This window comes from Camellia sinensis, chromosome 13, assembly GCF_055761805.1.
Source record: "Camellia sinensis isolate YWXY chromosome 13, ASM5576180v1, whole genome shotgun sequence".
Taxonomy (NCBI): domain Eukaryota; kingdom Viridiplantae; phylum Streptophyta; class Magnoliopsida; order Ericales; family Theaceae; genus Camellia; species Camellia sinensis.
The window spans coordinates 31556187-31579956 of NC_138973.1; the positions used below are offsets into that span (position 1 = coordinate 31556187).

The following is a 23770-nucleotide window of genomic DNA, read 5'->3' on the forward strand; positions in this document are numbered from 1 at the left end:
ATTTGATTGCACGTGAAGCTTTGCGTGGGTCCAACTGGGGAAAAAACCCTGGCATGACTATCATATTGTCCTCCAGGCCAAGTTCTTCCAATTGAATGGCTATGACTAGAGGGGAACGTTGGTCTTCTAAGGGGGTTCAAAGCCGTCTTCTTTGTCGAATTCGGGTCCCCATCATTGGGCCTGAACGGTATTGTAGACCTGATATCCGCTGAGTGGTTTAGAAGAGCCTTCCTTGTACAAGTAGCCACTCATGGTCAGTTGATAAGGTAGACCAGACTGGGCATTTTTCCTCTGGACTTTCTAAATTATTCTTCTTCACCAAAACGAGGACGATACCCAGCTCCAAATTGACATTTATGGGTGGAAGCTTGAATAGGCTCAACAATGCCTTGCTGTATTATACCCAAACCTCTGGTAGGATCAAACCCCATTCCGTCCATGATGTTATGGATGTTGGGATTCACCCAGTCTTGAGTTCGAGCATAGCGGGTCTAGGCGTTCTCCATAGGTTGTTCCATCGTGATTGATACTACTGAGCCAGGAGGTCCTATGAAAAGGTCGTGATCGATGAAGTCTTCTTCGTCAGTTAGAGTATTTACCCCCCCATGATTGGGAAGTGGGATGGTAGTAACATTAGGTTGCCCCGGTGGAGTAACCCATTGTGCTCCCACAGCAGAAGAGTTGACCAAGTCTTGAATTCGATGTTTGATTGAGTGCATAGAAATTCTCGGTGTCATGCCCAACTTGTCCCGAATGGTAGATACATTTGTAGTCGCGATTGTGAGATCGGGGTGGAGGAATTTGTCGGGGTTATGCCGGAATCGGAGCAACATGTCCTGCAGCCTATAGACGATTAAAGGCTTTTGCATAGGTTATGGCCATGGGAGTGAAAACGAGACCCCTCCTGTTGACCTGCCTTTGTTGATTAACCCTGACAATGGGAGCTATAATGGGTGGCGGTGCCATAAGTGCTGCCGGTACTGGTGGAACAAGATTTGGTTGTACTAGAGCTGGTTGAAACAGAGGGTATTAGCTTCCTCCATACTGAATCAGAGGTAAGATTGTTGATACCTACCCCTCTTTCTTCTCTGGCTTCTTAACTGCAGCTTGTTTACGTAGGAGAATGAACTCTCCTCGTTTCTTGACAAAAAGCGTTCAGTGAGACGACCAGACTTGAAGCCAGCCTCAATCATTTTCCCTTCGGTTATGATCTGAGTTAAGCCTTGTCTGACATTGGAGCACATCTTTTCCAAGTATTCTGATAAGAAGGTCTTGAGGAAGAGCTAAAAATGCTCTGATTGGGTGAGGGGTGGATGCTCTTGGGAGGCCGACACTCTCCACCTGAGGGCATATTCTCGGAACGACTCTCCCGACTTCTAACTCATTTCCATTAAAGCACAATGGTCTATAGTTAGCTCACAGTTGTACTTGTACTGGGTGAGAAATGCATTGACAAGTTAGACCAAGTACGGATTTCTTGTAGGTTCACCTCGACAAACCACTGCAAGGCTGAGCTCTTGAGACTTCGTTGCAAAAGCTCCACGCACAGCTTACTGTCATGTGCGTACCCACAGAGAGCACCGGCGTAAAGCTTAAGATGGGAAATGGGGTTCTCTGTGCCATCAAACAGGGAAAAGTCGGGTACCATGAACTTTGGAGGAAGTGGATGATCCGGGAAAAGCATAATTGCCTGAAATCGATGCTCCCGTACATGGAAAGCCCTTACATGGATTGGATAGCGCTCTGTATGGCATGCACTTTCTGGGCTAGGTCGTCGTTCTTGTCATTTGGAGATGCCCCTTGGCGGGCGTAAGAAACCTTCTGTCTTAGACTCAACCTGACCAAAAATCTGAGGGTATGTTGGTGGTAGAATTGAGGGGGGTGGGACTTGTAACATTTCCGACCCTTGAGGTAGTTGTACAGCTTGTAGTGCAAAGTGGACTTGAGGAGCAGAAGGCAAAAAGGCTTGTAATGGATCCTGTGCTGGAGGTCCAAAATCGGCCGTTGTATTACTAGATTCTGCCCCAAAGGTGAATGCTGAAAAGGGCAGTGGAACGAAAGAGGGCGCTACCTCCGAGGCTGGGAGCAGCGGTTGCTTTTGGTTAGCCACCGAACGTTGATAGAGGACTGTCATCTCTTTCAACTTCTGTTTGAGCATGGCTATCTCGGCGGCTGTGTCAGATGTTTGTTCCGTCATGAGCGTGCCTTCGTTCTCCATGGCTTTTTGGGTGATAGACCAATTCGTTCTCGGGAAAGACGTACAGGCAATTTACAGACTCTCCCTTTACCAGCTATCTTGTCGACTGCGATTTGCTCTCAGTTAGTGAAGAGCAGGGTGTTAGGACTCCTGAATACATCAATCAAATGTGTTAGGATAACAAATGATTGGTGCATCACCTCCTCTAAAAGGCGGGAAGGTTGAGTGTTGCGCTTGAAGTAAGCAGTTTTCTGTAAATCCGACTATTTCATTCTCATTTATTGCTTGCTTTAAGTTTATTTTTACTTTATTAAAAAATAGTGAGGAAGACCCGATAGAATAGCTTGACTGTTGGAAGCAAGTGAGTAGAGCTGGTTAGTCCAGTCTTGCTTACTGTTAGGGCAAAATGGATAGATTGAAACAATGTTCTTGTAGTCTTTCTGATGTGGGAAGCCTTTTGGAGGGGTAAGATCTTAAACAAAATCCTTTCAATTCCAAGTGGAAGTCGTCAGCTCTAAAGGTGAAATAAGTCAATCAATGTTTATGGATAATGGGTTGGGCGGACGAATATAGAAGAAGAAAAAAAGAGGAAAAAGGAACAGAGGAACAGAGGAAATTGACAATGGTGCTCTGTGGATTTTCTTACGAAGAGTTAAAGGAGTTAAATTGAATGTTTGGTGTTGGACACGTGGTAGTAGAGAAACACTAGGACAGGAAAATGAGACATGGAACTGGAATAGGTGATCCCATAACTCAATAGTACAAGAACTATAATTAAAAAATATTGAGTTATAACAAAATATCATTTTAGCTATAATTAAATAACTTTAAGATCATAATCAAAATAATGTTATAATTAATATCATAATGTGTCATAACTAATAACATAATATGTCATAATTAAAAATACGAAAATCATAACTAAGAATACATCTTATTATATAAAGGAAAGGGTCTTTTTATGTCACGCCCCACTTTTTATTACTCGAAATATTACCAATTTCATTTACTTAATTCCATTTCAGAGATAACATGCGGAAATAAACTCGTATATTCAACTTGTAGAAGTGAATAATATTGCTCTCATTCGTATGCAAGTAAATACAACATGAGTACACTAAATAAATTGCCCTTGGGCTTACATCATTAAAGTCAAGAAGAAGGGTATAACCCTTTTTACATAAATGGCATTCCGCCAACACAAAAGAGGCCCCGTGGCCAACAAATAAGAAGATCCAAAACCTTGTAGAACATCCTGGCTATCACCTGAAAAAGATTCAACAACGTGGGATGAACATATAGTCCAGTAGGGATCTCAACATGATCTCCAACAATAACAACTTACAGATAGCTATGATCATGAATGTTCATTCTCATACTAGAATAGTAATGTGGCAGTTTATACAAAATATACATAAGTATGAACTTTTTTCGAAAACAGCCATTTCATTAGACGCTATAAGCGGTTCATCTTTATTTCCTTTTCATTACCCATTTCCACAAACTTTCATGACAATAACAGTTCTAGAAAACAATTTCACCAAGCCCATTACTCTTCCCCCATTTTCCGTACTTACAACAAAATGACCTTTTTTGAAAACATGTTCACAAATACCCCATTTTCCTTCACACTTTCCAAAATCTTAAAATGGCATTTTGGTTTGTTCCCAATACATTTATATCAATACATGCATGCCTTAAATAAAAGGGAAATAACAAATCATCAACATGTATATAATCCACAAATGAGGCAGCTCGGCCTTTCAAAACTGTAACCATCGCAACCCATAACATACTTAGATACACTGACGATAACAATTACAACTCTGCTCTACCGGCTATATGCACAGTAAGCTAAGGATACGCCAAGCGATAAGCGAGATAATAACTCATTTTAAACATTTCATACCTCATAATAGATACACATTTTAGTACTGTATCAATCTCAGATAAAAACACTTCCATACTTCACAAATGATACACATTTTAGTGTTGTATCAATATCAACCAAAAACACTTCTATACTTCACAAATGATACACATTTTAGTGCTGTATCAATATCAAACAGTTTCCGGTTTAGAGGTCCATCCCCTATCTTCCCCTAAACCGTGGAGTACATCCCCTATCTCCTCCCACACAACACAATGTATATAAACAATTATCATATACAAATTCCTCAATACAACAAAGCATCAATAACAAGTGTAATACATACACATAAACTATTCAATAATGTTTAACCAACACAAGTGTAACGCATACATCACAATTCAACACACCAATGTCATCCTCCACCGATGACCAAGGACAAAACCTCTAGATGCATGTATTCAGTACACCTAATAAAAGAGACTCAACTCTCAAGCAATCCTTAAACCCAACAACGACACTAGTATGATAGGTAAAGATAAAACCCCCAAATGTGTGTATTCAACACTCATGATACAATAGTTCAATTCTCAAATTTATTTTCTGAGACTCACATAGAGTTAACATTTCATTTACCATTTTCAAGATCAACTTTCATAATTTTTCAAGTCAACATGTTCCATCACTTATTCCAAAAACACTTTTTCCTTTTTACAAAACCAATTACATTCTCTTCATTTTACAAAATCATTTCCATGGATAATAAGCCATAACCCAACTTGATTCATTACGTTCTTTTCAAAATAACTCCAATACCATAATTAATCCTTTAACTGATAACACCTTCTACACAACTCATATTAACAATAGAAATTTACCAACATTGTTCAACCATAAACCCTTTTTATTTTACCAAATCAAAATATAATTTAGGGCTTTCGCTTCTTTCAATAATATCATGCTAATTTTATTCTCTAATTAGTCCAAACCACAGTCAATGATAACAAAACCATTCTCAAACAACCAACCCTAGGTTCCCCTCATGATTTTAAAACAAATCCAACACGGATATGATTTTCATGCAATACAAAATTACCACATGTCTATCTATAGACGGAGTATTGAAAAAGAACAAAGAAATCCCTACCTCAAATGGAGAAGATGAAGGCCAAAAACCAAAGTGCTCCAAATCGCCAAACTTTCAGATTAAAATGAAGATCAAGGGATGCTCCACACTCAATACAAAGGAACTAGGGTAGAAGATCACTAGAACTAGATGTATTTATAGAGAGAAGATGTAGTCTATAGAGAGAAACTCTCAAGTTATTCATTCAATGAACTTCATTAAATTGATTAATGTATCTCATACATTCATGATACATAATGCATCTTCTATATTAATGAATTCATTAGATAGATTAATGTATCTTACATATTCATAATAGAAACATAATGCATCTCTAAGATTCATTCATAATAAATCCATCACATTCAATGTATTAGCATTAGTCTTCTATACATTGTATAAATAGGTATCAATGATTAGTCACCATCTAATTGATGTACATGTATCTTACTAATGAGATGAATCTAGTATAATCATGCAAAATCTTTGAAAAGTTGACATATATTACAATTAAACAATGAAGGTAAAATCGGGATCGCTATATTTTAACCCACAAATCCTGTGGGAGCTCCATTATTCCAATCCTAATTTCTTAATTTTCTGATTAAAAAAAAAAACTTTTGTATTACTCTAAATAAACCATTTCCGTATTACCCTAAATAAACCCTATTACCAATTATTACCCAGCAACCCTAAAGAAAAGCCTTCCTATCAATGGCAGCAGCTTTGTGAGTAAAACATTTGATAGCATTTGGTAGAGTTTTCTAAATATGATTTGAGAATAGAGTTGCATTTTGAGTTTGTGAGTTTTGGAATTATGATTTGAGTGTGGAAATTTGTTTGGTGAATGAGTTTGGAAAAGAGTTTTAAATTGAGCGGGAAATTTTTTATGTGACATATGGGATGTGTTTGGTTTGTGTTTGTGGAGTAGTTTTTGAGATAAAAAGAATGAAAACTTGTTTGGTTTGCCTTTTTTCAGAAATGGTTTTGGAAAATTATTTTGAAAAGAGAGTTTTAAAAAAAGTCATTGATTTGATGTGTATGAGAGAGAGAGAGAGAGTGATTTTGGAAAGTAGGTAAGCAAAAAAAAAATTGAGATTTTTTTTGGAAAAATTAGTTTGGTTTGATTACTCTTGAAAATTTGTTTGTATAGAATGTTTCCCAAAAATTTTTCTGAAAAACAAACCAAACAAGGCCATGATATTTGCTACAAAAACTTATAACTCATAACCAAACACACAACTCAAAATTCTATTCCAAGTTCATAAAAAAAAATTTAAAAAATCCCAAATTTTTTTAGTTAAAATATACAACATAACAGGTGCCAATTGTAAAAAATATATATATATATATTGTTCCGGTCAACCGGCCAAACGTCCGGTTAGCCCAAATTTCCCACCTTGAAAAGAGTTTTCAAAAGTTGATGTGAAATTAATTTTTGAAAATTCTAAACAAACAATACACTCAAAATAAGGGGTGGAAATGTGTTGGAGAGCTTCTCCAAACACAGCCTTTATTTTTTAATATAGTGATTATATTTTAAAATTGATTAAGAATAATTGTATTCATTAAGTTCACATAAAATATTAATTATTGATGATGATTAGATATTAGCTTTATGAGTAAATAATTTATTTTTTAAAATAGTCATTATATTTTTAAATTGATTAAGAATGATTGTATTCATTAGGTTTTGGATATTAGCTTTGTAAGTAATCATTTATGTAGCGACCCTATTTTTTTGGTAGTTACACTTGAAATCCTAAGCCTTAGGTTAATTGCATTTTAGTCCCAAATTTCATAAAATTTTACAAAATGGTCCAATAAAGAATAAATTTTCTATATTTTATTTTGTATTATAATTAAATCCCAAAACACCACTTTATAATTGGAAATATCCTAAAACTTGATTTTTATTTATTTACCTCCTAGTTTATAAATTAATTCATACATTTTATTTTTATTTCTATTTTTGTTTTTGTTGTTCTTTCATTTATTATTTATTTGAATATTTATTATTTATTTGAATAGAATATTATTGTTTATTTGAATATGTACATAGGTGTGATAAATAATATTTTGGTAGAAAATTGGTTGAAAAACAAAATAAAAAAATATCTAGATATTTAGGCCTTCCTTAGTCATTAAGTTAGGACCCAAGCTTATTTTCTATAAATTGAGAGTCTTGTCTCAATTCCACACATACACACATGTCAACAGCCAAGGAGAGGGTGAGAGAAGGAGAGTGTGATTGGGGAGAAGTAGAGAAGAAGAAAAAAAGAAAAGGAAGAAAAAGGGTGCCTTCTTGAGTCAAGGTAAGAACACTTCTTCCCCTTGTCTTCTCCAATTCTTTCACCATCCCATCCTATTGTTAGATGCCCTCTTGTGTTGCATATTAATAGGAAATACGGTTTTTGGTGTATATAAGAGTGTGGGTTTGATTTAGTGACTTTGCCTTACAAATTTGTAAAATTAGGCACTACTGTAACTTCTCTAATTTAAAAGAAATATCAAATTTATTTATTTCTTCAATCTGATTTTAATGTAGGCTATTTGGTGTGTTTAGAGCTTGTGGTAATTTTATTAGCCCCTAATTGTGTGTTTTTAGGGCTTGGATACTTTGTTTAAAAATCTGGTCCTGAGTCTCTGAAAAACAGTCCACTTCTTGCAATTTTATAAAATTCCAGAAAAATCATCTCAGGTTGGTTCTTTTATACAAATTTTTGATTTTGAGTCCTCTTTTCAATGGAATTTATTTGGGTGAAAATCATTGGATAGATTGAGAGGAAAGCTAGTTTTCTCAACGGGTGACAAATCTGGATAGGTTTTCGAATATAGTTTGTAGATGAATTTCTGGAGGTGCTATTGACACTCTATGAATTGGAATTGAAACTAGACAGGTTAATTATTATTTCTATGCAATTTAAGCTCCTAATTTGACCTAGAAATATTTTTCCCAAAGCACTCTTGTTAGCCCTGCAGAACCGAATAGTGCTGGAAATGGTGTTTTGTTGTGTTGTTTGTCTCTAAGTATTTTAAATCATGCCTAATGTTATTTGCTTACCTTACCATACCTATGTGTGATTATCATGGGCTATATTTCATTTCTTATGTTTGTCTCATGCTCTTTTATATTACCGAATTACCGAATGTGACTAACTTGCTTGGCAATAGATCTAATAAATGGGAAATAGAAACGGGTTGGTAATGGGTGACATTCACTCCTATGCTTCATAATGATTTATGTAATATACATGTGAATGGGATTAAAACCAACTGAGTTAAGTCTTGCGCAAGTGGTCTAAGCGAGGCCCTAGGTTGACACGAAAGTATTCAGACTCTATACGGTGGTTTCAGGGTGTAAGTGAGCCCTTTGGTATGGTATGTGCAGGGTGTAAACGAGCCCTAGACACGATTCGGTATGGTATGTGCAGGGTGTAAGCGAGCCCTAGGCATGATTTGGGTGTAAGCGAGCCCACTTATTTGGCCGTCCCTTTTGAGGTCCATCAATGTCATTGACCGGTAAATAACCGGGAGGTGGGCATATATGGTAAGGTCTGCAAAGCAGCAAAAGAGGGAGTTCTGAATAGTCCGGTATTCAATCCTTGTGGTTAGGTAGAAGGATCTCTTTGGGGTATTCTACTTGTCTAGTCTAACTACTAATTCATAGAACCTTGTTGTAATATTGTAAGTTATGTTACCCAATTTGTTCTGTGTATGGTTGATTGGTTGATAGAAGATATAGGGGTGTGTGTGTTTTTACTGGGCATTCCAAGCTCATGGCGTGTCATGCCAGGTGATGAAGCAGTTTACAATGGTGAAGGTTATTTTGAAGGAAAATAAGATGAAGTGTTGGAGCTGTGGTTCATTTGAAGACTTAGACTAGTTTTTTTTTTTTTTTTTTCTTTTGACTTTTGGTTTGGCAATGTTTTGGTAATCTTGTAATGGAACATAAACGAATTACCTGTGATATTAACTTTGGTTATATATGTATATTAAGATGTTTTGATTATCTATCCTACTTATGTTGTATTATTGTACGTATTTAACAGCCCAAAAGTTAGGGCGTTACAATTTATTTTTTAACATAGTGATTATATTTTAAAATTGATTAAGAATGATTATATTCATTAGGTTCACATAAAAAATTAATTATTGATAATGATTGGATATTGATGGTAATGATTAGATTATTTTTTCTAATTGAGTTTTTTAACTCACTTTATTTTTCAAAAAAAAAAAAAATTGTTGTGCTTAATTTGTGATTGGGTTTTTAACTCGCTATGCTTTTTGATTAAAAAAAAAAATCTTTTTATATAAGTGAAAATGCCTTTTTAACCCACAAACCTTGTGGGAGCTTCATTATTCCAATCCTAATTTCTTAATTTTTTTGATTAAAAAAAAATTATATTACCCTAAATAAACCATTTCCTTATTACCCTAAATAAACCCTGTTACCCATTATTACCCAGCAGCCCTAAGTATATATATTCGTTTATAAAGAGATATTAACTTTTGTTTTTCAAATATTTTGTAGGTTTCATATTTTTGAATACTTGAGTACATCGAACAAATTGATGTTGACAACTTTTGGATTGATTTGTGCAAAAGTTGCTATCAAAAAGTTAAATATCATTATGGTCACATTGTTTGTCATCATTGCATGCATGATGATATTGATATTATAACGAAGTAATTTTCTTTAGGTAAATAATTACTATGTACAATAATAATTCAAACCTAACTAGTGTTTTAATTTTTTTATTAAATACAATATTTTCTTTTAACAAGTAGTTTTTTATTTTTTATTAGATACAATGTTAATATCGTGGTCAAATATAATACTGGTTCAATAAATCTCATTGTTCAAGATAAACGGGCAGAATTTATCTTGCGTTGTCAACCATCATATTTAAAGAATATGAGATCAAAGGTGCGAAACTATATAATTTATTATAAATAACTTATTCCTACATTTTCAAACACAATGTTATAATTCCAAAATTTTACAGGATAATGGAGTTAGAATAATTAAAGATTATATTGCGTCATACCAAGATCATGCTTATACATTCATCATACCTGTATCAACAATGCAAAGTCAACTAAATTGTGCACCGTGCGTAAACTTTATTTTAAATATAGATTGGTTTGAAGAATGTCTATACCTTTTAAAAGGTAAAAAAAAAATATGTAAGTATAACATTTTACAAATACATAATATATGTGTTATTCATCAATTATAATACTAACTATCATGTTGACAATGCAGAAATGCTGATAGAAGACCCACAACAATTTAGATTTTAATTTACTTTATTTTATTTATTCAGTGAATTCCGAACAAATATAATAAATTCTTATTTTTATTATTTTAATTATGTAATGTCAACATATTCTTTTAAAATTATATATATTTTATGTTAATAATTTAAAAATATGTTTGACATAATTATAAATAATTTTTTTAAATTTAATCCCGTGCATAACATAAATGATATGCTAGTATGATTGAATAGAATTTCCCTTTTATTTGTTTTTTCTATTTACGTTTTGAGCACACGAACCATTTTTTTCGTTCTCTCAAACTTGAACTACGTGAACCTCTTGAATCACTTGACTATTTTGCTCAGTTCCTTCGTTCCACCTGCTCTTTTAATTTTATTATTTTATCACTATTCTCTGAAACTTGAACTAGGTGAACCTCTTGAATCACTTGACTATTTTGCTCAGTTCCTTCGTTCCACTTGCTCTTTTAATTTTATTATTTTACTATTATTATTATATTATATTATATTTTTTTAATTAGGCAACTAGCAGTATAAAAAGAACACTTTGCCGCTGGTGTTGGGTACATTGACACAGAGAGAGAGGGGCGTAGATGATCGATGGCCGAGAATGAGCATTTCCTCCGGACAGAAAATCTTACGAATGATGATATGATCCGTGACTTTCCTTCCGATTTCAAATCATATGTGAAGAACCACCAACTGCTCTGCGAGATCGGAGACTGTAACTGGGGCTGGATTTTTTCAAGTGGAGAAGACGGCCTACGCGAACGTCCCCCTCCTCCGCCTCCCTTCTCCGGTTAGTTTCTCTTTCATCTTGTATCGTATGTTCCTATTACTTACTGGTTCGCTTTCACTCTGATTATTCTCTTTTTTTTTTCTTTTTTTTTGCTGGGTCAATTATTCTCTATTTAACCAGTGTAAATAACCCTTTGACTTTTTCACTCCGGGTTTGGGTGGGGGATTCAGGGAGCGAGTTGGAAAAAAGAAAGGAAAAAATATGTGAAGATACATTTTACCTATTTTTTTCTTTTCTTTTCCAAATCCTTCCCCAAACAAACACAGTCTCACAGAGGCCTTTTTCTTTGGCAGACCACATTAGGCCTTTTTCTTGTTCTCCCCTCCTACCCTCCTTCGCGACTTTCACGACCCCAATCATCCTTTAACCCTTTCTCTTGCTAGGCATTTTAACTTCTCTTTCACTGGTCGTTGCTTTGTTGCCACCATTTTGCTAAACCCTTATGCTGTGTTTGGTTTGTGTTTGGTTGGGGGATTTGGGGAGAGATTTGGAAAGAGAAATGGAAAAGATACGTGAAATGTGAATAAATTATGCTTATATTTTACATAGTTTCACACACATTTTTCCTACCCCTCTCCAAATCGCTCCCCAAATCCTCCAACCAAAAACAGCATTAAGCTCACTTGTATTTGTAAATAAAATATTGAATTTGGCTAATCTACATATCAATATATTTGGCTTAGATCCTGACCACGAACTATCTTAGAACATTTTATTAGTCAATGCCTAGCCCGTGGATAAAAAGTTTAGCAAGTTTTTATAATTATTTAATCAAATTGCTGGGATTGGACATCTCATTTGATTCACAGTTAAAATTTGAGGATGAAAATATCTAATTTACACAATTTTACACACACTCTCACATGAGTGTGGGTTAGAATGCTATGTAATAGATTAAGGCCAAGTTTGGCATACCCAAAATAATCCATCTTTTTATCTTTTTATTTTTTTTCCATCACATCACCTCTCTACTTTTCTGCACATCTTTTCGTAAAAGATAAAAAGTGTACTTATTTAGTTCATCTTAAACAACCCCTAAGTACTTATATTTTTACTCATAGTTATGCATAACTCACTTTAAATTATGTATCTTTTATAGATTTTTAAATTGAGTTATGTTAGAGTTAACATATTTAGATATCATAAGTACATTTTTTGATTTTTTACGAAAAGATGTGCACAAAAGTAGAGAGTTGATGTGACTCAAAAAAGATAAAATAATAAATAAGTGCACTTTTTTAGTTCCTGCCAAACAAGCTCTAACCACATCATTTGATAGGCCCCACATGATATATATGATTTGTGTCATGTAAAGCACTATGTCAAATGTGATCATAAAAAATTATGAACATTTTATTTTGAACTTTCCTTTTGAAGATTGCAAATTTAAATAACTAAACCTTAAGCAAGAAGAGATATATGTTACTATGCAGAAATTCTTTATAGATTGTGTTTCTTATGGAAATTTTATTTATGTCATAGAATATTTATACGAAAAATAATTTTTTTCATATTCTTCTTCAACTTTAAATTTGAACTTCAAAATCTATTAGTTATTGTTTAAATTAGATTTGGCTAAAATATGAACTTTTCATCTAATTTTTTTTAAACTTCAAATTAGATAGGTTGGATGGGTTAATAATTTTATGAACATGTATTTATTAAGTTTTATAAATTTAAGTTAATATTTTGAAGCTCTTAAAACATTTTAGGTAGAAAGTCATTTTGTGTTAATATATAGATAATAATAGATTTGAAAAAATTATCTCTCACAAACAATAAGTATAGGAGTAATGCTAGAGATCCCAAAAATTCTATCAAAATTTCTACCAAATGTCTCACATGGGTGTGGGACCCACACACATACGAGACATTTGATAAAATTTTTGGGATCTCTAGCATTTTTCATAGTTTAATTTGTCTATAAAAAACAAAGTGATAATTGCTACATATGTATGCTTTCTATAATAGAAATTAATGTCAGATTATTACTCATTAAAGATTTAGGATCATATCAAGAAAAATTTAAAAACTTACCATATTGATCAACAAATTTTTTGAATTAAATGAAAAATAACAATAATAAATAAGGAAGAACTGATAATATAATTAAAGAACCCATAACATTTTGTTAAATAGACAGTAGACATGTGAATAAATTTTAAAAAGAATATCATGATTAATAAAATCTATTATTTATTAATTTTATTATTTTATAACATGTGTATCTTCATACTATAAATTTTAAAAAATTATTTTTTAAAAAAAGTTTATGATTTTAGGGAATATATTACCTTATTGATCAATAAATTAATAATGACATGAATTTTGGTATTTTGAAATGTAAAAAAGTTTTACTTGATTTCCATAGAAAAATATTTCAAAACAAAAGGCCTTGAACACGTAATGGATCTTGAAGTACTATTTCTGCATCTCCCTGACCAAATCCGCCCACATTAGGATTACTCGTTAATGGTTGAACAAATTTGATGGATTCACCTTCTGAAACAAGAAGTTGGAGAGATAATATCAACCACTTGATGTCCATCTAATGCATTTGCTATGGTTATTTTGTATCCCCCCCTTTTCTTTTCGTATGATTTTGCTTACTATACCTGTTGTTGTAGCATTATAAACTGTATTGCTACTCTTGTTCCTGACGGAATAAATTTGACCCCTTCCTTTGTTTCCGCCTACACATATAGGATATTTTAAGAAGTGAACATCTTTCTTAGTAGCAAGGTCCGGGGAAAGAATGGGAAAGGTGATTTCACTATATTTCTGACCAAGAACATGACCAATATATCACAAGAATATTTTTTTTATTTGGGCGATAACTCTGAAAAGACAGATTGCCTATCTTTTCTTTCATTTCGGGAGAAATATGATTAGAAGGGGCTAATTCAAAACCCTCCGATAAAATAAGAACAGCCCCCACATTCAAAGCCCCCTTTTTACCATTAGCAAGAACTTGGTTCAATTGCATATCATAGGAATTCGAACAACTACTTCAAATACAGTATCAGGAAGTACCACTTGTGGAACCTCAATATCCATGGGCTTATTAGCTAAATGGCAATTGGCACATACAATACGCCTAGTCGCTTCTCATGGATTTTCATAACCCTACTATGCAAAAATGAGATGTGAACTTGAAATGGATGTCCGAGTTATAATATATATCATGAGCGATACGAAAATGGATCAAGTAATTTGTTCCTTTATCCAAGAAAAAGTATTTATAGTTTGCATGGTCCAATCATTGATCCTAAAAATTTCTACAATAAATTAGGTAGGTCGCTAATATAGTTCCCTATCCATGATTATGCCATTTATATATTTACTTTTACTGGAATAATATAAGAGGAATCTACACGATGGATAGAAATAGAAAGAGTAAGTACAATTTTAAATGATTTGCTTTTGTACAACTACAAAGTAACAAAGGTTATAATTGGATTAGATTAATATCAGTGATCATTTGTCAATCATTCATTGAATGATAAATTACTCTGTGCTGAAATTTCTTTGTGAAAATGTTGAGGGAGCCCAATTACTATAAAAATATTGCATGTCCTTTATCTTATAAAATCTATACTATTGTATATTTGAGCACTCAGATTGGTTTCTTGAAGCTTTGTCTCTCTTCATGCCAAGTGTTCAATGATCTATCAAAAAAAAAAAAAAAGCTAGAGAAGAGAATGGGCCAAGACTTGAACTCAATACCACAAATTTGATAAGAAAGATTCCTTATCACTTGAGACTACAACCAATATATGTTACATATTTTTATTTATTTAACTTGCACACACATCGCGTGTGTGAACCACTAGTCTTAATATCAAGGATCTTAAACTAAAAACCCCATAATTTTTTCACATATGTACTTTCGTATCTTTTAAATTTTAAAAATTGAGAAAAAGCTTTGAGACTTTGAATCACAAAGGCCCTACAACGTTTTTGCTTATATTATATAATGTCATGTACACGTTATATCAACATTAAACAATGCATAGGGGCACTTATTATATTATTTGTTTTTGTTATTTAAAAAAAAAAAAATTAATCATGACTATCCACAGGCTGATAATACCTCACCCAAAAAAAAAAAAAACTTGTACAAAATGGGTGACACAAAACAAAACAAGTGAGATGGTACGTGGTGTCGGAGTTTGTGTATTTTAATATTATAATTTTTTGACATATGTACTTTTATATTTTTTAAAATTTTAAAAATCAAGAAAAAAGCTTTGAGACTTTGAATCACAAAGACCCTACAACGTTTTTACTTGTATTATATAATGTCATGTACATGTTATATCAACATTAAATAATGCATAGGGGCACTTATTATATTATTATTATTTTTTTAATTAATCATTACTATCCACAGGCTGATAATACCTCACCCAAAAAAAAAGAAAAAAAAAATTGTACAAAATGGGTGACACAAAACAAAATAAGTGAGATGATACATAGTGTCGGAGTTTGTGTATTTTAATATTAAAATAAGTATAATATATTTTGTTTATTATCTTCAAGGTTTATAATGAAGCAAAGGGCAATTTTTAAATATGCAAGTGCATATCATATACCATATACACTTGCGTAAATTTTCACAAACATACGTAAATTAACTCATAAAAAATTGAGAAATCACAATTGACGTATATTTGTAAGAACTTACGCGATTTTGTGAGATAACTTATGTATATTTGTGAGAACTTACTCGTGCATCTGGTATGCACCTTGCACACCCAAACCCTTCCCGCAAAGTAAATGATTGTAAAGTAATTACATAAATAGTGAATCATAAATGCAAATACTTGCATACGTTGAATACGGGTGAAGCATGGTGAAAACTCAAAGACCAACACATAGCATTTTCTTTTTTATTTTAACAAAATTTATATATATTTAGATTTAGATACCATTTTCTTTTCTTGTGGTACATTATTCTTACTTAGGCTTGTATTGTTTTTTTGGCTAGGAAATTTGCAAAATCATACAGATATAATCGATGAAACCTTCATTGCTGCTTATCCACAGTTTATAGAGGCATTAAAAAATCTCTTTCGAGAGATAATATTAAAGTCGGATGCCCAAGTTCTTGTTCAGTTTTGGAAATTCATAGAAATTGGGGGCAAGCGTTTACTTACAATTCGACACCAACCTTTTAGTCTTTCCAACATGGATGAAGGACTTTGTTTGTATAGGTTGATGTCTTTGGATTATGAATGTTATGTGGATGGAGAGAGTGAGGAAGATCTTGGCCTCCTGAACCGTGTGTTCCGACATCAACAGCAGGAGTCTACTCCAAATGTGCGGTATTACTCCTGCAAAGAGTATCCACGGCGTGATCATGCTATCGCTTGCAATATTTGGGGATCTCAGGTTATACCATTGTTTGAACCTTCTAGGCAAGACTGTGTTGGTGTACTTGAGATAGTGACGACGATTGGAGTATCAAACTTCTTGTATCTTGTGAAACTTTCGGTCTATGTTAAGGTTTGTCCCCTAACTCCCTATTTGGAATAATCAGTTCCATTTTAATGATCTCTTTCTTTTCTTCTATTTCTTACTTTGTTTATTCCATTTTTTTATGCCTATCCAGTTATTGTTAATGGTTTCTTCTTTTTATTTGTTTATTTATTTATTTATTTTTTGCGAACCTCAAATTATTTTAGTTGTTGGTTCCATTTTACTGGCCAATCCTTTTAATGGTTCGATAATCTTGCCCTTCCATTAATTTCGTTGTGTGAATCGTATAACATGGAGTTCGCAACAATTCTTGCTTCTATTGAGCCTTAGTTGAATTTGTATTGAGGTAATAAGGTTGAATATGGAGAGATAATAGAGACAAAAAAGAGAAAAGAAAGAACAGAAAGGTTTAACATGGTTCAGTCAATATCGGTTTATATCTACACACATAAAGCCCTAGGGGGCTACATCTTTCATTCATACAACTTAATGCTCGTGTTTACATGATACACCATATATATAGAGAGTTGGAAATACAATTAAATCTCTTCAGTTAAGAAATTGAAATAAATCAAAGATACAAAAAATCATGATAAGCAAAAATCATGGGATCTTCTTATATTTTGATATTTTTCATATCTTCTGATATTTTTAACAATATAATCTTATTTCCAACAGTCTCCCCCAAGTTGGAACACAAAATCGTTGAAGTGAACTGTCCAACTTGAATTCGAAAATAGGATGATCATTACAAATAAAACTACAATGAAGTTGTTGAAAGACAATAACAATTGTAATAACTCCCTTCAATGACAAATTCAAAGAACATAGGTAAGGAATCAACATCTTGCAATATAGAAACGTGCACGGAATCAATCATGATGGCAACAAGAGAAACCAACCGATAAAGTGAAAGTAACAAGGCCGAAGCAATGGCAAATCACTACAAATAGAAAGGCTGAAAAAAAGGCATCCCATAAAGAATGCTATTGAACACACCGGTAATCCAAAAACAAAAAAAAACCAAATATGTGCTTATCACATCAGCAGAGGAACCCTAAAAGGGTAGAGAAGTAGTTGGAAAACTAGGTGTATCATAGAATAATGTTACCAAACACACTGGCAGCTCCGAAACAATTAAAAATCACAAAGTTTGCTTACCACATCAGCAAACTAGTGGTTAACTCAAGGAAGAAGTTAAAAACATCTTGATAACAAAAAATGTTGAGTGAGAAAGCACTCCATAGAGAAACATGACTAGGTTTCAGTAGGCTCTGATACCAAGTTGAATTTTGTAATAAGGCAATAAGGTTGAATATGGAGAGATAATACAGAAAAAAAAAAAAAAGAACACAAAGGTTTAACGTGGTTCGGCCAATATTGGCCTACATCCACACACACAAAGTCCTAGGGGGCTACATCTTTCATTCAAACAACTTAATGCTCTTGTTTACATGATACACCATATATATAGAGTTGGAGATACAATTAAATCCCTGCAGTTAAGAAATTGAAATTAATCAGAGATACAAAAAATTATGATAAACAGAAATCATGAGATCTCCATACATTCTGATATCTTTCATATCTTTTGATATATTTAACAATATAATCTTATTTCCAACAAATTGAAAAGTCCAGCCCACACTTATCTTTAAAACCCAAGTATTAAAGAGAGAGAAACTCAAGCCTTATAACCAGCACAATGGGGCAATTCCAGGTAATGTGGGACAGACACTCTCCTGGACCACAACATATAGTAGTTGGACAAACGGCACACCAGTCACAGGCCCAATCAAGCTCTGATACTAAATTAAAAGCCCAGCCTACACTTCTCCTTAAAACCAAGGAGAGGGAAACTTAAGCCTTATAATTAGCACAGATGGGGTAACTCCAGGCAATCTGGGACACCTAACATTATTCTGATATCAAATCATTGACCTTAATTGTTTGGATAAATTACACTCATCTCCCTTGAGATTTAGAGAAAATACAGTAAGCCTCACAATTTTGTCATAATTATACTGACCTCCTACATTTTTTGAATTGCATAACACTTGGCCCTTGTCTGTTATAATTCCATTAGGGCGATAGATGAGATTGCTGACCTGATCAATTTTTATATTAAAAAATTCATTTTACCCCTAATCAACTAAAGTTAAAACCCACAAATATCATATAATCCCAAAAATAGAATTAGGGAAGAGAGAGAGGGGGGGTAAAGTCTCAAAGGGAAAAAAGAGAGGGAAGCAAGAGTGGGCAAAGTCACAAAAGGGAGAAGAGGGGGGAAGAGAAAGTATTTACACTTGAAAAGGAAAAACACGACTTTTCCGCGCGGTGTTGATGCTTCAGGTTGCGTAGGCATGCCAAGACTTTTGAACCTAGTCCAATGTGCAAATTTCTAACTTCTAATTTAGAAATTGAGTGTGGCCAGGAAGATGGACCACTAATTCGGATTTTGTCTCAATGAAGAGGACTTTAATATTTTCTCAGGTGATGGTGAAACATTACTAGGTGCAAAGTAAATAAAATTGATCTTGCATTGACTGGAATGAAGAACAATATGATTAAAATAACTTAGGAAACAACTAATTGCATGAATTAAATTGGTTAAGGAAAAATAATTTGCTAGAAATTATTAAAATACTACGGAAAATAGATGTGTATAAAGACTATTGGTTGAGTTTGGTGTTGGATCCCTTGAAATGTTGGCTTTGGAGTCTTTTTATAATGCAATTTGGCCTCCCACTAGAACGTGGCAGCTTGAAATTTTGCCAAGTGTCCGATGATTGATGCCATGAAGACCAAGTTTAGCAACCACTTTGACCACTAACATATATATATATATATGCAAAATATCTCATCAGATGGTTGCCATGTGGCCCACTAAGTCTCAATTAATCTCCACATGGGCTTTGACTTAGCAACTAATTAGGAACATGGAGTAACTTCCAGCACATTGTAGGACATGGGGCTTCAACCACTTCCTACTTTTTAGGAACAGTTGGGCTGACCTGATATTTTTCATTATCCATTTAATTAGATTAAATGCAATTATGACTGACTCATCATCGCTTGGTCCTATTATTCCTACATCGCCGTTGTCATGCCACATGTTCGCCATGTCATCAATTCCTTGCCATGTGGTTATTTGACCAATCTTTTTCTGCCACATCATTAGAACTTCATGACCTCCTGTCTGATCAGCACTCCAAGACTAATTGTCATCCTGCCACCTGTCTGTGAAGTTCTGCGCCATATTCAGGACGATTGTAAGTTTCTGCACCAAGGTCTAGAACTTTTATGGGTGAGTTTCTACACCATGGTCTAGAACTTTTGTCAGTGAGTTCCTACACCATGGTCCAGGCCGAATATCAAGCAGTTTCTGCGCTATGTTTCAGGCCAAATGTAAAATCATCTAACTTGCAGAATCTTCCAGATTTCTATACGGCTTGGCAGACTTCCCAATAGGCCTATTAAGCTTGCAAGAATGTTTGGTGACTGTTGACTGGCCTTCTCTATGGCTAAAAGGCCATAATTCCATAATATTTAGGCTTTATATGGGGCAATTTCTCAAAGTTCAAGCTCCAAATAGCACTTCATTGCTTTTGACGCCAAGTTGCCATTTTTTGTAGAAACAAAAAGAGAAGTAGAAGTGAATAGAGATAGAGCAAAAGAGTGGAGAGAGAGGGGGGGGGGGGAGGGGGGGCACAGAGAAGAGGGTGAAGATCTTGGTGGCTCGATCGCGGTGGCTTGATCTTGCAATGTTTTGCAGTGGCTCAATCTCACAGTTTGTCGTGGTGGTTGGTGGTTTGATCGTGGATCGAGCCACCATGAACAACCATTTTTTTTTATTTGATTCATGTTTTGTTTGGGTGTGGGGGATGTGGCTTTTGCAGTGTGGATGGTGGTAGGTCATGATGAGAGTTGTTGGTGATGGTGGAGGAGGATGAGAGTGGTTGGTGGCCTGCAATGATGGAGGATGATGAGGTTGGGGGTAAGGGGAAGGTGGAAATTGAAGGGATGTGTGATGGTCGAAGGGGTAGCTGGACAGTGACGATGGTAGTGGCGAGTTGCGCTACTGTTAATGCAGAGGAAGGGAAGCTGTTGTTCATGGAGAGAATTGAAAAACACAAAGAAGAAGAAGAATGGCTGTTGTATAAGGGTATATTGATAATTTCATTATGATGCACAAGGGAAAATTTGTATTTTTATCTTACCCATTGGCTCAGTTAACTTTACCATTAATGAAAGGGAAATTAGTATAATTATAGTAAAAAACTGTGAGATGTAATGTTCTATATTTTCAAACCTCAAGGGAGGTCAATAGAATTTATCCTAATTGTTTTTAGTAGCTCCGTTGCTAGGCAATACCAACTTGTGCTCAAAGTGTTGGACCAATTGAAATGCTCCGTGCCAGGGTGTTGTTTTTCGACAATTATACAATACTTTGGTGCAACCTAAGTTGGTCGGTTAATAGCCTCAACTATGCTTTTTTATTCATTTATGGTATACAATGCTTTGGAAAAGTAGGACTGACTTGATAAAATTCACAAATTATCAAAAGTTGCAACAAACAAATTTACATTTTATTTTAACTATTTTAAGCTAATAATGTAATAGGCTAAAATAATAAAAGTTAAATTATAAATGATACTAAACGAGTCAAACATTCGATTCTTGCAAATCTATTTCATTTTAAATCTATCAAGATTCTTCAATTATATCATTTTAGTTCCCTGCAGGGCGGAGGTCTGGGAAGTTCAAAATGTGATCATTTGTACTATGAGAAAGTAAGTGCCAAACTGTAATTCAAATGTCAAATCTTGTATTGTTGTGTTCGTTTAGATATTGTAAGGACTTTGGTCTAACAAATATCTATTTGTGAAAATACGATCAAACTATTATCAGGACAATGATGAAACTCCTAAAGATATCAAGAAGATGCTAGAAGTGGTGTGTAGCACTCATTATCTACCTTTGGCTCAAACCTGGGTCTTGTGTAGGCTTTGCAATGTTGTGTTCAGAAATTGTACAGCCTATCATAGAGAGAAAGATAAGTTTCATTTCTTACATGCATGTTCTTTACATCACCTACGAAAAGGGCAGGGGGTTGTTGGGAGAGCAGTTTTGTCCCAAAATTTGGTCTTTTGCAAAGATATTACTCAATTTAGCATGACTCAGTACCCTTTGGCACACTATGCACATGAACATGGACTTAAGGGTGGTTTTGCAATTTGCATGCGAAGTAGTTATACTGGAGACAATGTTTACGTGCTAGAATTCTTTCTGCCTCCAAACTACACTGAAGGTGAGGATCCAAGGATTGCTTTGGTTCCATTATTGACAACAATGAAGCAGGAATGTAGAAGTCTTAAGGTCACTTCTGGAGAAGAACTAGGAGAGGAGTTATCTATTGAAGTTCTTGATTTTTCAGAGGACGGTAAACTTTGTTCTTTTCAAATACCCCAAACTGTAAAATCTCCAAATAGGATGGAGAATGGAGAAGAGATGGTGTTTGTAGATTTATCCGATCAACATTTACTAGAAGTGGATGCTATAGACACTGGAAACAATGTTGTTAGTAACACAAAAGAAAACAACATTGTTGCTACTTCCTCACAGCAACAATGCATAATTAACTCGTCCCAGAGGTCACAAAGAAAAGCTGGAATTCCAATTAGCTTGGAGGATCTCCAGCAACGTTTTGGAATGAAACTTGATGATGCTGCACAAAGCCTTGGCGGTAAGCTTACATACTTGGGATAAACCGTTCCTAGCTACATCCTTGGGAAAATTCACATACTTTTGGTACTAATAAACAAAGTATTTTTCTTATCAGAATTTGAATTTTTTGTTTTGCAGTTAGCCAATCCACAGTGAAGCGTGCTTGCAAGGAATATAATATCACCTGGTGGTCACCTCGCAAGAGAAGTAAGGATAACCAGTTGCTTTCCAATAAACTTGTCCAAGGTGCTGTTCAGGAACAAATCCGAGAACCTAGTCAGCCTCCAATTTATGATCCACCTCGTAAGCAAGACATGGCTACTGCTTCTCGCACAAAACCACATTTTACAGCAGCGCAAGACACAAGTTTTGTGACCATAAAGGCAAAACATGGAGATGATTTTATTAGATTTCAGCTCCCTGTGTCGTCGAGAATGGTAAAGTTTCAACAGGAAGTGGCAAAGAGGCTGAACCTGAAGGGTGGAACTTACCGTGTCAAGTATCAAGATGAGGACAATGATTGGATTTTAATAGCTTGTGATGAGGACTTGCAAAATTACATCTGCAATTCAATATCACAAGGGAGGAATACAGTCACAATGTTGCTTCAGTCAATTACTAATTATTGCCCACCTTAATTCTTGATAAATATCCCTTTATCACTTTAGCTGCATGTGGAATTCTCTAGTTTACATTAAAAAGAAAAAATTCAAGGTTTGTATGGATTTTATGTATTGCAAGTTGTTTACTTAATTGATTGAGTTATTTTGATAAATTGATATTATGAATTATTTTTCATACAAAACCAACTGGCTAGGGAACCCATCATGCCTGTTTAATATTTGATTAGGACTAGGCATCATGTTAGTGAGAGCCGTTTTCCAAACAATATTTATTATTATTTTTATATCATATTTTATTATATAAAATTTATGTTTCCATATGATTTTTATGACGCAAATCTTAATGTGTAATTAAAAGCCTTTACAATAATAATAAAAATTTTCTTAAATCGTAGGTTATGGTATGGTATTTCTTTCTGCCCTTTTGTCATTCCTTCTATTTTACGAGTGAACTTAAAACTGGTAGACTTAGAGAAATCAGTAGCAGTTCCAACGCTCATTTTCATGATCATTTCATTTCTTTTCTGTAGTTTAGGTTTAACTTTTTATTTTTTGTTATACATTTTTTCTGCTGCATTGTCACATTAATTAACTTGATATTGATATATATGTATTAGTAAAAATTATGCTGGGCTTAGATGGATAGTAACCAAGTAATA

General features: G+C 34.1%; 1 protein-coding gene across 1 annotated transcript; it reads left to right on the forward strand.

The window, feature by feature from the left end:
• Positions 1-7393: 7393 nt before the first annotated feature.
• Positions 7394-23263, forward strand: LOC114294323 (protein NLP6-like). The gene is made up of 6 exons (XM_082901841.1): positions 7394-7508; positions 11003-11280; positions 16271-16788; positions 21507-21554; positions 21673-22507; positions 22627-23263. The coding sequence occupies exons 2-6, from the start codon at positions 11082-11084 to the stop codon at positions 23124-23126; spliced, it is 2100 nt and encodes a 699-aa protein (XP_082757967.1). The 5' UTR covers positions 7394-7508; positions 11003-11081; the 3' UTR covers positions 23127-23263.
• The last annotated feature ends 507 nt before the right edge of the window (positions 23264-23770 follow it).